The 16,186-nt window shown below is 42.2% G+C and overlaps 1 protein-coding gene across 7 annotated transcripts in view; it reads left to right on the forward strand.

Annotated features, from left to right (window-relative positions):
* Positions 1 to 2,300: 2,300 nt before the first annotated feature.
* Positions 2,301 to 16,186, forward strand: part of CCDC138 (coiled-coil domain containing 138) — a 28,432-nt gene continuing 14,546 nt past the window's right edge. Inside the window, exons 1-11 of one of the 7 annotated variants that reach the window (XM_028728001.2) lie at positions 2,301 to 2,502; positions 3,376 to 3,436; positions 4,410 to 4,548; positions 4,749 to 4,846; positions 6,884 to 7,062; positions 7,695 to 7,889; positions 9,253 to 9,372; positions 10,927 to 11,004; positions 11,092 to 11,199; positions 12,833 to 12,997; positions 15,590 to 15,706. In XM_028728001.2, the coding sequence (XP_028583834.2) occupies positions 2,437 to 2,502; positions 3,376 to 3,436; positions 4,410 to 4,548; positions 4,749 to 4,846; positions 6,884 to 7,062; positions 7,695 to 7,889; positions 9,253 to 9,372; positions 10,927 to 11,004; positions 11,092 to 11,199; positions 12,833 to 12,997; positions 15,590 to 15,706 (1,326 nt within the window). In that variant the 5' untranslated portion in view covers positions 2,301 to 2,436. The other 6 variants (XM_028727995.2, XM_028728002.2, XM_028727996.2 and 3 more) reach the window with 6 other exon arrangements.

The following is a 16,186-nucleotide window of genomic DNA, read 5'->3' on the forward strand; positions in this document are numbered from 1 at the left end:
AGGGACTGAGCAAGGGGAGCTCACCCCGACACGGGGATTCAAACCGCTGACCTGATCGGCAAGCCCTAGGCTCTGTGGTTTAACCCACAGCGCCACCCGCGTCCCTTCTAAACAGTGTATTAGCAGGTGCTAAAAAGAGCACAATGAAGGCACACCTACTTGATCTCAATAGGCAAGGGGTTCCAAAGTGCAGGTACTGCCACACTATACAATGCAGTTCTTACAAATGCAAAATGGGTAGTCTGTTAATTCTTCCAGTTGAATGGACATGGAGTAAAGTGATCTCGTAGGTAAACTGGTCCCAAGTTGGTACTTGAACTTGGCCCAGTAGCAAATTAGCAACCAGTGCAGATCTCTGAGCAGATGTTATATGCTGAAATGGCCTGCCTCCTGGATCAAGTGAAAGGGAAGCCCCACATAGAGCGCATTGCACCAATCCTATCTTGGAAGTAATCTGTTCATGGTCCTGAAATAGCTGTAGCTGTCAAACCAACCAGAGTTGGTAAGAGAGCCACTTGAGCCACCAGTGACAGAGCTGGACTTAGAAACGCAAACTTACACTCCCCGTGAAGGCTCCTCTTGAAGGTTAACTCCATCTTGGGTAGGTAACTGGTCAATTTCTTGGACGCTGAAACTACTTGCCCATAGTGCCTCCATCTTGCCAGGATTCAAGCTCAGCTTGTTTTACCTCATCCATCTCACCGCTGTCCAGACAATGGTGCAGGGACTGCATGGCCTCTCCGGATTCATTTGAGCAGGAGAAATAAGAGCTGAGTGTCATCAGCATACTGATGGCACCTCACCCTGAAATGCCTAATGACCGCTCCCAATGGCTTCATGTAGATATTAAATACCACTAGAGACAAGATAGTTCCCATAACATAAGGCACTCTCCCAATGCTCTGTGGAATTGAGCCTGAAGAACCACTGTAATAATACTGTGGGAGGAGGACAAGGAGCAGCTACTCTTAATTTTGTCTCCGTGTTTGCAGGCAATCCTTGGGTTGGTTAGAAAATAAAATGAAATTGTTCAATGTAATTAAGAGACACAAATCGTAATTCCATCAGCTGCCTCCTGTGTCTTAGGTGTTGCCACACAGTCCAAAAAGCATTGGCAACCCCTAAGACACAGGAGGCAATTACGATTTGTGTCTCTTAATTACATTGAACAATTTCATTTTATTTTCTAACCAACCCAAGGATTGCCTGGCAGCAAAAGGTGGATTAAAAATGATATAAATGCATATAAGTAAATACTGCCATGGTGATCATTCTTTGCTAATTGTGGTGGTGGTACCTCATGACCTGGTCTTGCTATGGAGAATTTTCCAAACATTCCATACAAAAACACACATATGTGCAAACACCCACACCTGCACACAAAATGATAATAATAAAAGTAGATATCCCCCCCCCCTGTTATCTTCCAAAATCTTTTCTTCAACTTTGACTTCCTGTCAAGTCCCTTTGCATATATTGTATCTTACAGTCAAATGTACACAAAACAATAAACCTTTATATATAAATTTTCCAATACACTCTGAAAACATAATAAATCCTTAATTGTTGTCCACCTCCTTTTAGTTCCTTTATCACTCGAATGCTAGCACGGAGTCAAAACTATTATTGTATTTTTGAACATATCTTCTATAACCATCCCATTTTCCCGCAAATTTTTGCTTTGAGTTCCCTCTGAGTTTACTAGTCAGTTGAGTCGTCTCCACCAATTCCTGCAATTTGATTTGCCAATCTGTTATTTTTGGAGCCTCGTGATCTTTCCATCCCTTGGCCGCAAGTATACAAGCCGCTTTGGTTGCATACAAGAATACCTCTCTTAGATTTTTTGGGGATCTCTTTATCTAAAATACTTCCGGTTTTTTTTAGTAAAAGTTATTTGAAAAGAGTTGGGCTAGATGACCCCTCCCCCCATGTCATCTAGTCTAACCCCCTGCAATGCCATCTCAGCCAAAAAGCATGCAAAGCAAATAGCCGTGCAACATATGCTCAAAAAACTTCCAGGTCATGGAGCGGGGAAAGCGGAGAAGTAGTTCTGCCAAGTGGAGAATCCTGCTGCGTGGCGGGAGGGGGTTGGGATGGATGACCTCAGGAGATCCCTTCCAACTATACAATCCCCAGGCAGGCAGCTCTTCTCTTCTACATAGAAATGGGACTACCCTCCAGGGAGTTCACTCCCTTTCCTGCGGCGTCAAAGAGAAATAAGCTGTTTTCCCCTCCCGCGGAGGCGGGTGAGGAAAGGAGGGTCTTAGGTCGAGCGCCGCCTTGGAAACAGGGCCGCGCGGCCTCCCGCTCCTCGTTGTCCGTGGCAACCGCGGTAATGAGCGTCTTCGCGCAGGCGCCCTTCGGCCTCCCCTTTCGGGCCGTTGCTGTGAGTGGCGGAGGCGGCCGCGGGCTGCTTGACTGTCTTCCCTTCCTCCAATGGCGGCTTCCGCCGAGCTGAGCCCCTCAGTCGAGCGCTGGAGGAGACGCTACCTGGCCGGACAGGTGGGGCTCCTGCGGGCGGGAATGCGTGAGGGAGGCTGGGCTTGCGTGTGTGGAACAGCTGCCTGAACAGGAGGACAAACTGCAAATGCGTGTTCTTCCATTCCCACGAGACGCGGGGTGGGCCAGGAGTGCTGCCGGCTTTCCCCCTTTCTCGTGTAGCACTTTAATTCCGGCCGCTCACCTATTCGGTTCTTCAGGTGCTGGGGGCTCCCGTCCTCCGGAAAAGTCTTCAGCCTGCAGACCTAAATGTACGACGATGAGTTGCTGCTTGTCTTGGGTTGGGAAGCCACTCTGCACATGCCCAGGGGCATGCTCAGGCCCAGAAGGGGGCCCTGGCTACTTCCAGCTGTTGAGGGGCCCCTGTCATTACACAAACAAACAAAAAAAGATGCACAAAGCATAATAAAACACTTAAACAAAGAGTGAGACTTAATTCGATTTATTTGTTTGACAAAGGCTTTCCTAGCCTTTTTCTGTGCACATGCACTAACTGGCAGCTCTAAACTGAGTGTGTGTGTTTGTGTCACATTTGGTCCACTAAAAACAAGTTGTGGAACTTTCTGACAGATACTTGCCCCTTTGTATGAAGACCAGTATTTGAAATGTCTCTCTGTATTTACTCCCCCTTCTTCTTAGTGTTCTCTTGCTATTTTATGTGTGTACACACACAAACACACCGTTGGCTAAATATTTTGTTTAAGGGCTGGCTTAAGGAAAACACTTTTGATTTCTTGTAAAGTTTTAATGGAAAACCCTTTCCTGTTTAAAGGTGAAATGTCACTTCAAAACAATCAAATAAACACACATTGTGTAGATGTAACAGGCCAGCATATTTTTGATGTTAGTAATTATAGAACAAAATTCTTCTTTTAGAATAATTCTCTGGATGCAGCACAGGCCAAATGCAAAAGTAGAAGGTCCCTAATGTCTACAGGTATGGCATTTTAAAAGGTGTTTGATCTATTTGTTTAAAAGAATTCTTAATTTTTTATATGAAAAAGTTAGGAAAATAGAACGGGGATACAGTTTCTTAGCACAAGGACGCATTTCTTTTCTTTGGCCTTTTCTGTCTGACCTTCCTATGCCTTTTAATCTCTTATTCTTTCCTAATTCGTATTGTCTTTAGTTTGCAGCCTGCAGATAAGTACCCATGCTACCGAACCTAGGAGTTTTAGGCGCAGTAGAAAGTTAATAATTTGGGAGTTTTAGACAGGAAGTAAGTCCCACTGAGAAGATATGGTTAGGATTGTGGGCCAGTGCTCCTATGCTAGCTTCTTAACAAACCTGGGAATACCTTTAAGAGCAGGTGGTCTCGACGTTTAAGTCAGAGAGTAGCTGTTCTATTGTGTCAAAGTCTTGCATTCCCAGTCATTGCGCACGTCCCTTCCGGGGCTGAAAGTGGTGCATGTTTCGGCGGTCGCCCGTCAGTTGGATGCTTGCAAAATGGTCGCCGCCTGTATACAAAATAAGAGCTTCTGATAAGTATTTCTCAAACTCATTCACTCTGCTGCATTTCCTGTAGCCAAGTGCTTCTGTCCAACATGCCCAACACAAAAACTCTTCTCTCCAATTCTCTATGAATTGTGGAGGTTGGGGGTGTTTCCCCCCCCCCCTTTCCACTGGCTTTATAAATGCAGCAAAGTGTCTTTTTTTGAAGTGGGGAGTGGACAAGTTGCTAATCATTATAATGGCTACATATTAAACCAGTTGCCAATGCTGAAGACTTCCTAGGAATTGCTCCTTCATCCAGAGTTCGCCCTCCCTAGTCCCAGATTTGTGGGGACTGGCTCTTGTGGTTAGATGCATGTTTTAAGGTATTAGCAGGGTTTTCAGGTACTCGTGCTGGGTACATTAGCAGGGTGGCTCTGTTTTTCTAATTACCACAATCCTATATTGTTTCCTTGCAGAGAAAATGGACAGCTCACTTGATGATACAATTGCATCGTTACTCAAATGCTCCTCACAGTTAGAATATACTGGCAATAGAAGAAAGCAAAATACAAAGCATTTTTCAGACACTTCAAAGAATGTTAAAAACTTAAGTCGGTAAGAAAACCATTTTACTCTTTGAGCCAGTCTTTTCTTTTTGCTGTAAAGCATACTGCTGAATCTCATCATTGTACTCTGGAATAATATATTTTAAGATCTGAAAGTTTTATCGGATATCTTTCCCACCGTACAAGGAATGTGAACGGACATTGTTTTATACAGTGTGCAGCTTAATGCAATCATTTTGTGTCTATTAGGCAGGGTGATGAGTTGGATTCTCTATATGGCTCAAGTCAGCGTGACATACAGCCTGAGTTCGTTGGAGATTTTCCCAGAGACATGTATTCAGAATCAGGTAATCACATTCTTATGAATTCTAATACAACTCAAAGGAAATCTCATTTGATAGCCCATTCGCAGCTTGAAATTAAATGAAATATGTAACTGGCAGCTCAGCTGACTTACTGCATGATTTTTTTCTAGCACATTTACTCCAGGATTGGTAGTGACATCTTATACGAGGTAGTAAGTTACAGTTCAGACTATGCCTATGCCCCCTCTCTTAATTCACATCTTCACAGGTGAAGTTTTGTGTTAAATTAGTTGGAAAGCATGGTGGGTAATTTATCCTCCCCCCCCCCATTACATGGATGCAACAGTGGCAATGATTGCTGTGCCAATGGGGGAGGCATCTCTTCCGAATTCCAGACAGGTGAGTGTGTATCCCTTTGTTCTACTATTGGAAGTGTCTTGCCTGGCTGGCCTGTGTTCTTCTATACATGGGCAGTGGAACATAACCCTGTGTTGCTAGCTACATAATGGCTCTTTATATGCAACAAAGCAATGTACAGGAAGCATTTCTAGTTAACTGCATTTCTTAATGTCCAAAATTTACAACAGTAAGCATTGCTCTCAGAGGAAGGAGATGAAGCTTTATTCCCATTTGAGATGAACCAAAGTATGCCTCTAGACTGGAGATCCACTTAGACTTCTGTTCTGACCAAGGCAGAATAGTGCACGACTATTACTTCTCTTGACTGGGACACTATACATCTGTTGATGCAGCCTAGATTAACATTAGCTTTTTTGTTGCTGCATCACACTGTTGACTCGTGTTAATAGTCTACTGTGACCCCAATATACTTTTTGCACGTACTGCTGGCAAGCCAGATGTTCCCCACCTTATATTTGTGCGGCTGGTTGTTCCTGCTTAAGTGTAGAGCCTTACATTTGTCCTTATTTAAAGTCATTTTGTTAGTTTGGGCCCAGTTCTCCAATCTGTTGAGGTCGTCTTGAGTCCCATTTCTGTCTTCAGTGACATTTGCTACCTCTCCCAGTGTGGTGTCATCTGCAAATGTGATGAGCACCCCCTCGATACCTTCATCCAAGACAGAACTTTGTGGCACCCCTCTTGTCACTTTTTTCTAGGATGAAGAGGAACCATTACTGAGCACTCTTTGGGTTCGGTCAGTCAACCAGCTACAAATCCAGCTACACCAATACAAAACAAAAACCTAAAAAACAGCATAGAGCCCACAATTCCAATAATCAACTGCAGTCTAAAATGCCTTTGCATAGTACAGTGGTGCCTCGCAAGACGAAAAGAATCCGTTCCGCGAGTCTCTTCGTCTTACTGTTTTTTCGTCTTGCGAAGCAAGCCCATTAGCTGCTTAACGGATTAGCGCTATTAGCGGCTTAGCGGATCAGCTGATAAGCAGCTTAGCGGTCAGCTGTTAAGCGGCTTAGCGGATCAGCTGATAAGCGGCTTAGCGATCAGCTGTTAAGCGGCTTAGCGGATCAGCTGTTAAGCGGCTTAGCGGCTTGGGAAAAAAGGGGGGGAGGGGAAAAAACCTGCAGGAACTCGCAAGACATTTTCGTCTTGCGAAGCAAGCCCATAGGAAATTCGTTTTGCGAAGCACCTCCAAAACGGAAAACCCTTTCGTCTAGCGGGTTTTCCGTCTTGCGAGGCATTCGTCTTGCGGGGCACCACTGTAGCTGTGATAGCTTTTCAGAGTCTAAAGTGGTAGCCAGACATCTGTCTGCCAAGTAATAAGACGTTACACCTTCAGGATGAGATTACAATGAATATCACGACACTGCTGCTTCTGGACTTCTCAAAACATTCAGTAGCTATGGTATCCTGGGCAGGCTCTGCAAGTAGTAGTTTTGCTCTTACACTGGAGAATTGACTGCAAAAGAAGGTCCTGGGGCTGCTTGGCCCCTAGAGCATTTGTGCAATGGAGCCCACACGCCTTTCAACACAAGAGTGATCATCTGGGGATTGCGAGGGGAGTGTTATCAGTATATTGGTGACACCCAACTACAGTTCCCCTAAACAGAGGAATGGTACACTGAGCTTCTGAGCATGTCTGTGTCTGTTTTCACCCATTAGACATTACTCTGCCATCTAGTTTGACAGTGACCACATCTTGTGATTACGATAGTGGTGGTGAACCAGCAAGAGAGAGTGTGAGAGTTTTTGAAACCCAAGAACTAAATGGGAAAAACTTGATACCATCTCATTTCAGTCAAATCTATCGCGAATTATCTATCATACATCAAAAGCTGCAGGTAAAAATCAATAATGATCTACCGGTAGGTTTTTTAAAAAAAATTAAAAATAGTAATTTTAATTTAATGTACATCATGTATGTTTTCTTACTGTTCTCTGTCCTGCAGTGGCATGACCTTATTGTTAATATCATGTTTCTGTTTTTCTAATCAACAAATTTTCCTGAATTATTTGATTGTTTAGATGTTGCAGTGCCATAAACATCAATTTTAACCAACGTTTCCAGTTTTATATTATTGAATTTTACATCTGTATATAATTTTAATATTAAAGTATGTAAAATACTATTTCAAACTGAGGAAATTCAATTTTTTTTTACCAAAGTTTGATCTAGGCTGTCATATAAAAATGAGTAACCTTCAGTACCATATGCAGCTAATGTGGTTATGACTGAGTTACTTTAATTGCTTACTTCAGTCTTCTTTGCTATATACGAGCTTATTAAAACTACCTTCATTGTTACCAGTGATTGGAAAAGATTCAGCTCTGCCCTTTCAGGCCAAAGGTACGTTAAGGAAGGAAGGCAGACTAGCACATCTTTTGTGGAGTAGTCATTTCTTCTGACACTTAATTGCAGGGATGACTTACATTTAAAAAGAAAGTGCTGGATTTTGTGAAAATTTACTCACAGTACCACAGTTTGTGCTCCTCTTCTATTCTGATGCAGCAAGAAAAATTAGCCCAGGAGGAATATGCTTTAAAACTTGAAAGACGTGAGCACTGTTTGGCGGAACGAGAGACCCTGCTTTGTAGACATGAAGCTGCTTTGACCAAGATAAGAAGCGTTGAGGAGGAAGTTCACACAAAGTTTCAAATTATGAAAGAGGTATGGTTACTTCTAAAAATGCTTCTTTACCAGGGGGAAATGTTTCTGGCTAAAATATTCACAAGGGTGGGAATTATTCTCACATCTCAGCTAAGCAACTCTCATTACTTGATACGTAGAATTGTAGAGATGGAAGAGACCCCAAGGGGCTTCTGGTCCAACTTCCTGCAATCACAGGAATCTCCACTAAAACATACATGAGCCTTGCTCTAGAGGCTGGTGTATATTTTGCTTTAGGAGGCTTAGTTTGGTCAGAATCAAATATACACTTCCAGAGTTAATGCTAAATACATTACTTTGGGTAAATGAGCCACCATGGGTGTGTGTGGGGGGTGGGGGTGGGGGTGGGTGTGAAAATTGGTGTCCCAGGTTTTTCAGACTTTTCTACCTATGTACTATCTGAAACCAAAGGGACACATTGGTTGCCAGATGTGTGCTGTTGGTTTTTTTAGCTCTCCTATGCCACTAACAGTGCACCAGAGGAAAATATTCCTTTTTAGGTTACCGCTCTGTAATATTCTGTATGCTGTAGTGCCGCAAGTAAAATTTCCCCCAGATAATTTGTGCGATCATACAAGTTTATACTAAAGAAACAATCTAAATTAAAATAATTGCGCTCCTTTATCGCTTACAAGCCACATTCAATCGTATCACAGGGTGATAAGTCAAGATATGAGCAAGCTTTGCGCACCCACAAGCAGTCACTTTCCTCCTCTTATTCTTGTCAGGCAGGAGACAAGCCCTCCCAGCTCTTGTGTAAAGTGACTGGTTATGGGGTCAGGAAGCTCATACAACCATCCAGATGTAGCCATAGCAGCTAATTATGAAAAGGCATAAGGAAGAGAACTGGAAAACATAACAAGTAGCATTTTGGATGATCAAGAGGCATAATGTCTGGATATTTAGGAGGGTGTTCTGAGGAGGGTAACTAGAAAAACAGAAGAATGAGAGGGATTGTATGGCCAAAGCTTAGTCACTGGTAGTATGGTGCATAGACATCCAGAGGACTGGGCAGGAGGTAACTGAAGTGCTTATATCAGAATTTGGACATTCAGTATATATACTTTCATACAATTGGGGATCGATTTCTTTATATTTCACTTGGCACTCATAAGTCTGGCCTGTACCACTGAGCAGGGTACTTATGTGAGTAGCACAATGACAGATAAGTTCCAGTTTTATCTTCTTTTAGATTTTTCTTTTCTTTTCTACCTTACTCATCTTAAGAGTCTTGGATTCACATTATGTCAAGAATGTTGACTGGGTGACTCATAATTTCCATGTGATTTTGGACCCTTTAAATGCTTTCAAAAACACAAAACTGCTAAGCCTTTTCTTTACAAGTTCTTCATTTTGTTTCTAGCAACATGAAGCTGAAATTCAGCAGTTGTCTGAAGCTTTGAAAGAAAAAGCAAAGGAAAACAAAAGGCTTAAATCATCATTCGAAACTTTGAAGGAACTGAATGATGCGTTAAGACAACAGGCAAGTGTTTTTTATATTGTATTTTTATGTTGTGAACCGCCCTGAGATCTACAGATGAAGGGCGGTAAGCAAATTTAATAAATTAAAAAATAATAAAGAATAATATACACACAAATCAGGCATTTTAAATGTTATAAACATAAGGGGTTTTTTTTGTAAAGTGTTCCAATACTAAATGGTTATTACAGTTTCTGTTAGTGTTATGGTGTATGGGTGATGCTGGGTAAGAAATATAGTCACCAGAATAGTTAAGCATAATTCACACGTTACCTTACACTAGTCTAGTATAATACTATCTTCTTGAAGAGGTCTTGCAATTATTTTAAAAGCATAGCTGCTGCACCAGAGTATTCGCACCTAATGTAGTTGCTTTGCTTTTGAGTTCAAGTGGTTCTCTCTCTGTCAGCTGTGCATTCCAATGCTTGTGGGTCTCTTAGAGCTTCAACAAACTATGGGGTACCCATCTTTCTACTGCAGGTTGGCTACATCTGTTCCGTTCCAGGAGCCTTTGTCTGTTTGGGGGAGCCTTAGTCCATTGTGGCTCTTACAAATATTGGCCACACTTAAAAAAGTACTAGTGCCTGTCAGGCACCCAGAATTTTTAACGACGTGAAGTCGAGGACTCCAAACCAGAAAGGGCAGGAGCCCCAGATATCCTTCACCAGATGAGCCTGTGGCACTGCTGTCCTCAAATTCTGAGACCCAGTGAGACCAGGTGCTCCCCAATTCTTATCGCAGTACAGTCATACCTTGGGTTGAATATGCTTCATGTTAAGCGTGTTCGAGTTGTGCTCCACAGCAATCCGGAAATAACGGAGCGCGTTACTTCCTGGTTTCGCCATTCGCGCATGCACAGATGCTCAAAATGACGTCACGCGCATGCACAGAAGCAGCGAAAAGCGACATGCGTGTGCGCAGACATGCCGTCACTAGTTACGTTTGCTTCTGGATGGGAACGGGGCTCTGGAACAGATCCCGTTCGTATCCAGAGGTATCATGTAGGAGGCTACTGCTGCAGGATGAACCTCTAAGCACCTTCCAGTGCAAGCAGGGCTGACAATTGAAAGGCAGCTGTTGCCACTCTATAGTTCCCAGTCTCATTTTGTTTGTTGCTGAAGTTCTGCATTCCGATAGCACAGCCTGAGCCTTGTACCCAGCTGGAGTTTTGCCTCGCCTCACCACGGAGCAGGACACTGCTTTTCAAAAACGCCACAGAAAGGATGCCATCACCCTGAAGTGGCTCGTGTGTCTTTCATCTCGGCACTAAAAAAATGACGTGAAAGCATGTTCCTTGGTTTTCAGCAAAACTGACTTCTCCATAAATGTGTTTAGAATTGCAGCTGCAAACTCCTGGCAGCTTGTTCTTTGCATATGTAAAGGAGGACAAAGGGGTGACTCTAGTTCTCTTCATTCTTGCAAGCCGTGAAGGGTGGGGAGGACTTACCCAGACAGTTTTATGAGCAAGAGAGGAATTATTTGTGAACCGCCCACTACATAACAGAAAAGTTTTATCTATAAGGCTTGGCTCAGCATCTTCCACTTCTTCTTTTTTAGCTAAATGACGTAAGTGAGCAAAACAAGAAGCTGGAAGGCCAGTCTCGAAAAGTGCAAGCTCGTTTAGAGAATTTGCAGGTAATATTTCAATATGCCTTGTATTGTTTGTCAGCTTTGCAGGGAAAAAAGCCTCATGTAATTTCTTTTCATCCTGTCCCGTTGCAGCGGAAGCATGAGTTTTTATCCATACAGAAATCTAAAGAAGCTTTCCACACAGCCCAGGAGCGAAAGATTATCAAGCCAGAAAAAACAGTAACGTCAAAAAGTTACAAAGTAAGCTGTACACTATAGGGGGAAAGGGGAATTCTATATATCTATATTGATATCTATATCTATATTTATCTATATTTATTGATACTTGTCCAAAGGGAAACAAAAGTTCATCCTCAATACAAAGTATCTTTTTATAATACACTGAAGTAAAAGAAATGCTTAATCTATAAAGGAATGGAGGCAGAAAGAAGGAAAAGGGGAAATAAAGGAAGGAAGGAAAAGTGAAAGGAGAGAGAAAGAGAAAAAATGAATAAGAATAATAAGAATAATAAACAACTTTTATTTGTATCCTGCCCTCCCCGGCCAAGACCGGGCTCAGGGCGGCTAACATCAAATATAAACATTGATATAAAATCAAACAATAATTAAATCACCTCTTAAAAACAAGTCAGGATTAAATTAAAATCTGAATTAGATGGCTTTCCGCAGGATTTGGGTTGGGAACAGTAAATTCTCATCAGGCCCAACTGTGTATGCTGATCTTATATGGGCCTGTGAGAATGCTGGGAGGCCTCTTTCGTACTAATTCTTATCCAAAAAGGGAAGGGGAGTCAGGCTGAGCCCTGACCAAATATAAAAAGACTTCTGGTTCTCTGTCCTGCACCTTTGATGTTTTATAGTGCTTTTAGTTCTGTTGGGAGCCGCCCAGAGTGACTGGGGAAACCCAGCCAGATGTGCGGAGTATAAATAATAAATTATCATCATCATCATCATCATCATCATCTAATTATAGAATTCACTCATCAACACCCAACCATTTTATCTTCTCTAAGTCTGTAAGTCAATATTTTTTTCAGTAATCAGTTCCAGATTTTACAAGTTCATTTTCTCTTTCTCTTGCATGCACAAGGACATGTTGGTTTGGAACTGCTATATTTTATTGGGAGGGGAGTTGTAGGGTAAATAGTACAGTGGTACCTCAGGTTACATACGCTTCAGGCTACAGACGCTTCAGGTTACAGACTCCGCTAACCCAGAAATTAGGTTAAGAACTTTGCTTCAGGATGAGAACAGAAATTGTGCTCTAATGGCACTGCAGCAGCGGTAGGCCCCATTAGCTAAAGTGGTGCTTCAGGTTAAGAACAGTTTCAGGTTAAGAACGGACCTCCGGAACAAATTAAGTTCTTAACCCGAGGTACCACTGTACTCTTGAAAATATTATTTCCAAATATGTCTCCCATTCCAATAAGCTTGGGTTATATTTAGTTTCTGAGAAGACACTGGCTGGGGTTAATTGAAACTGAAAAGGCAAAAAATGGATTTCTGAAAAGAAGGAACTTGTAATGAGAAGAATCCCCCCTCCCCAAAAAAAGAAAAATGACATACCTCAACAGAGGAAGGTACCAGAAATGTGTTTAGAAATGTAATAAAAAATACTTGTCCTCCCAGTGTCAATCCTGCAGGAATTCTCATCCATATATAGGATGCTGAAATGGAGTAACTTTCCCCTTCTTCAAACCAGTACATCACCATTATCCCCAGGCAGATTTGCATATGCTCTCAGTGCCCTTGATGCAAGTCAGATGTGTGTTGCAGTGCAGACGGCACAAGTCAATGCACGCTTTAGATAGCAATCTCATAGTAAAGAACTTCTTCAAATTGTGCCCTAAGAGATTCACTTTTATGTTTGCAGATACCAATTAATTCACACATATATGACCTTTTAACGGTGTTAATGGACTGGATCTCAGATCAGCACCTAAGCAAACTGGTAGCAGAGGAAGAGAAAGCTTCTGAATGTCTTCTGACGGGCGTGCTTGCTTCCAGCAGAAACTACACACAGGAGAAGTGTATCAGGGTAGGGTTCCTCCTTCCTACATCTTGTTTTACAGTAAAACGGCTTGTATTATATTTGGATGTGTGTCTAACAACGCTGTAGGCCCCAGAATTCGTGTTCATTTTCATAATACTGAGCCATGTGCTCTCCAAACCTGAGCTATTCAGGTTCGCAGGGTGCAGTCTGTGATATAACCTTATGTATGATCACAGCATTTCCATATATACAAACGTTGCTTATCTTGATTTGGATGCTATCCAGGCCACTCTGATTAATGCTTTCATATCATTGTATAAACCTATAAAGGTTGTATCCAAAGTTAGTCATACTAAGAGTACTTAGTCACACACATTAATTACAGGGGGCCTTTACAGGGGGCTAATGTTGAATATAATACTTTTTTTTCCAAGTAGAAGGTGATATAAAATTACAAAACAAAGGTATTTTGTGTATCCTTAAGCTCCAATCCTAAACACTTACCTAGAGTTAGCCTTAATGGACACAGTGTGACTGACATCTAATGTAGGATTCCCCTGTTAATTCTGTACACATGTGGGGCATGTGTTCTATCTACCAGGTTTCATACAGAAACTATTTAAAGCCTATTAATGTCGGAACAACTTCAGACATACTGTTTGTCAGAGGAACACATTTGTGAGCATGTGGAATGTTGGGTCCTTCCGTTGTAGTTGGAAAAATCTTAACTGCAATAAATACTTCATTAACTGGCTTTTGCAACCTCCATTTAAATAAACATTAGCATCTGATCCAGCAATCTGTTCCAGATACAGTAGTTCAAATGCATGCATAGAGATCTGCTGCCCAGAATACAATCCCCATTCCCTGCATTAGTGTTACTCTATCAATCGCTTCCTATAATCCCAGATTAATTAGATTTCTATACCACCCTTCATCTGAGGATCACAGGGCAGTTTACAAAATACAGTAAAAACACAAAAATACCTCCCATAGTAACAAATAGAAGCACCCCACCCCAAACACAGTTTAAAAGGTTACAGGCCTTTTAAATTAGCCAGTGGCCTGGGAGAAGAGGAATGCCTTTGCCTGGCGCCTAAAGGTGTATAATGAAGGCACCAGTCGAGCCTCTCTGGGGAGAGCATTCCACATATGGGGAGCCACCACAGAAAAGGACCGCTCTTGTGCTGCCATCCTCTGGACCTTGTGGAGGAGGCACACAAAGAAGGGCCTCCAGTTGTTGTTGTTGTTATTTATTGTATACAGCCCTATACCTGGAGGTTATGATTGCATGGTCCAGGTTGGTTCATATGGGGAGAGGCACTCCTGAACTGTTAAAGGCTTTATAGGTCAAAACCAGCTCTTTGAAATTGGGCCTGGAAACTAATTGGCAGCCAGTGCAGTCGGGCCAGAATTGGCATTATTATATACTTCAACTGTCTTTCCCTGGTGAGCAACCTGGCCACTGACTTCTGCACCGGCTGAAGCTTCTGAACTGTCTTCAGAGGTGACCCCACATATAACGCATTGCCGTAATCTAACCTAGAGGTTAGACTATCCCCTCGATGGGCTATTAAAAAGCAATCCAAGCACAAGTGTTAAGATTTATCATGGCAAAGTAGTGATTAGATGTGGCATGAATACACCTACGATGTAGTGTGTGATCCTAGAATTCTGTCTGATGTAGCTGTTGTTGAGCTTGTTCCTACTTGCTTTGGGTAGGTGCCTACAAGGCTCCTATTCCAACAGCTGTTGGCTGACATGTTGTTCCTTGTTCACACCTCGGCATGGAGAAAACACCTGGAGTCAGTAGCACCCACACTCTGGAACTGGCGGTGCTTTTTCTTCCCTAGTTGTGCTTTGGAAACATCACCAAAGGTAACAGAGTTGCTCAATTGCTCCCAATTGCTGCCCTTGCTGGTGGTGCCTAACAGAAGCCATAAGAGCCGTCCTTGAGCTCTCCCATGTAAATAAATGCTGCCTACAAGAGTTTCTATATGCTTCTGTTGCTCACTGGGCCCCTCCCAGATGGCACTCTCCAACCACATTGGGTAGTGTGTTGCCACAATAGCCTATATATGCCATTTGACTACACCATCTCCTTCAACCCGTGCAGCTTTCCCCTACATTGCTAATGTACTCAAAAGCCTTACATTGTGATATTAATGATAGCTAACTGATACTTCTGTGTTCAGAGGCATGTAAGATGCTGGGGACAAATAGCAGCTGCTGCTTGCATGCCTTGTTTGTGCACTCCAAGGAGTATAGAGAGAGGACAGGATTGGGGGTTTTCCCCACTAGTAGAAAAATTGGAAGTTTCTGCAAAAAAATATTTTTTACAGTATTGTCTTTTTCAGAATTCCAGAATTTAAAGGTAGCAATATTAGCATTGACAATAGCATTGAATTTGTCTGAATTACTAAGCAAGGCACACTCTTGGAAGTAAAGCAACATTCATGGTGCTAGTCAGCCAACCATGTTGCTGGCTTTGTCTTTTGCTTAGGTAATTTTCATGTGAGATTATGAAGCATCACAGGAAAAATATCCACTGGAAATAGCTCGCAAATAGGATCTATCGGTAGGACCCAAATTTTGGAAAGAGAAAAAAGACAGTAATGATATATTTGTGTTTTCCAGTTTTTGCCTCTAGTTGCTGAACAGTTTCAGTGGATGCCCTTTGTGAATCCTGACTTGCACATGCATGTGGTTAAATTCATTTACTGGGCTATCAGGCAGTTAGATGGAGGCACACAGGTAAGAAGTATTCATGCAAAGTAGTTCATTTGCATTTAACACTGCTTCTCTGTGGAAGGTCCAATGTTTTACTTGATCTGAATTTGACCCGGAGTTGTTATTTATTATCATTTATATGTTGGGTGAATTGCTTCCAGCACTAATGTACTTGCGTTCGCAATTCTTCTGCTAGGTAGAAGATTCTTATTTTATTGTGAATAGGATGCCAAAATCAAGAACTTGATATTGCAGGGAAAGCTAGAATTCTAGATTTAACCACATAACCTTTTCTGGGTTTTAATGTACCTTCAATGGAATGCATTCATGGCCAGGATAAAGCTGCATTCCATTGAAGTCAGTTATAGCATGTTATTCTTTTATATAATAGGCTTTTTTATACACCTATTTCAATTTTTGTTGGAATCTGCTTTATAGATCATCTGCGAGTGTTCTTCTCTGGGTGCTCTTGCTATCTGAAGTGAATGTCAGTCAGGAAGAGAC

This window comes from Podarcis muralis, chromosome 4 (assembly GCF_964188315.1).
Source record: "Podarcis muralis chromosome 4, rPodMur119.hap1.1, whole genome shotgun sequence".
NCBI classification, from domain to species: Eukaryota; Metazoa; Chordata; class Lepidosauria; order Squamata; family Lacertidae; genus Podarcis; species Podarcis muralis.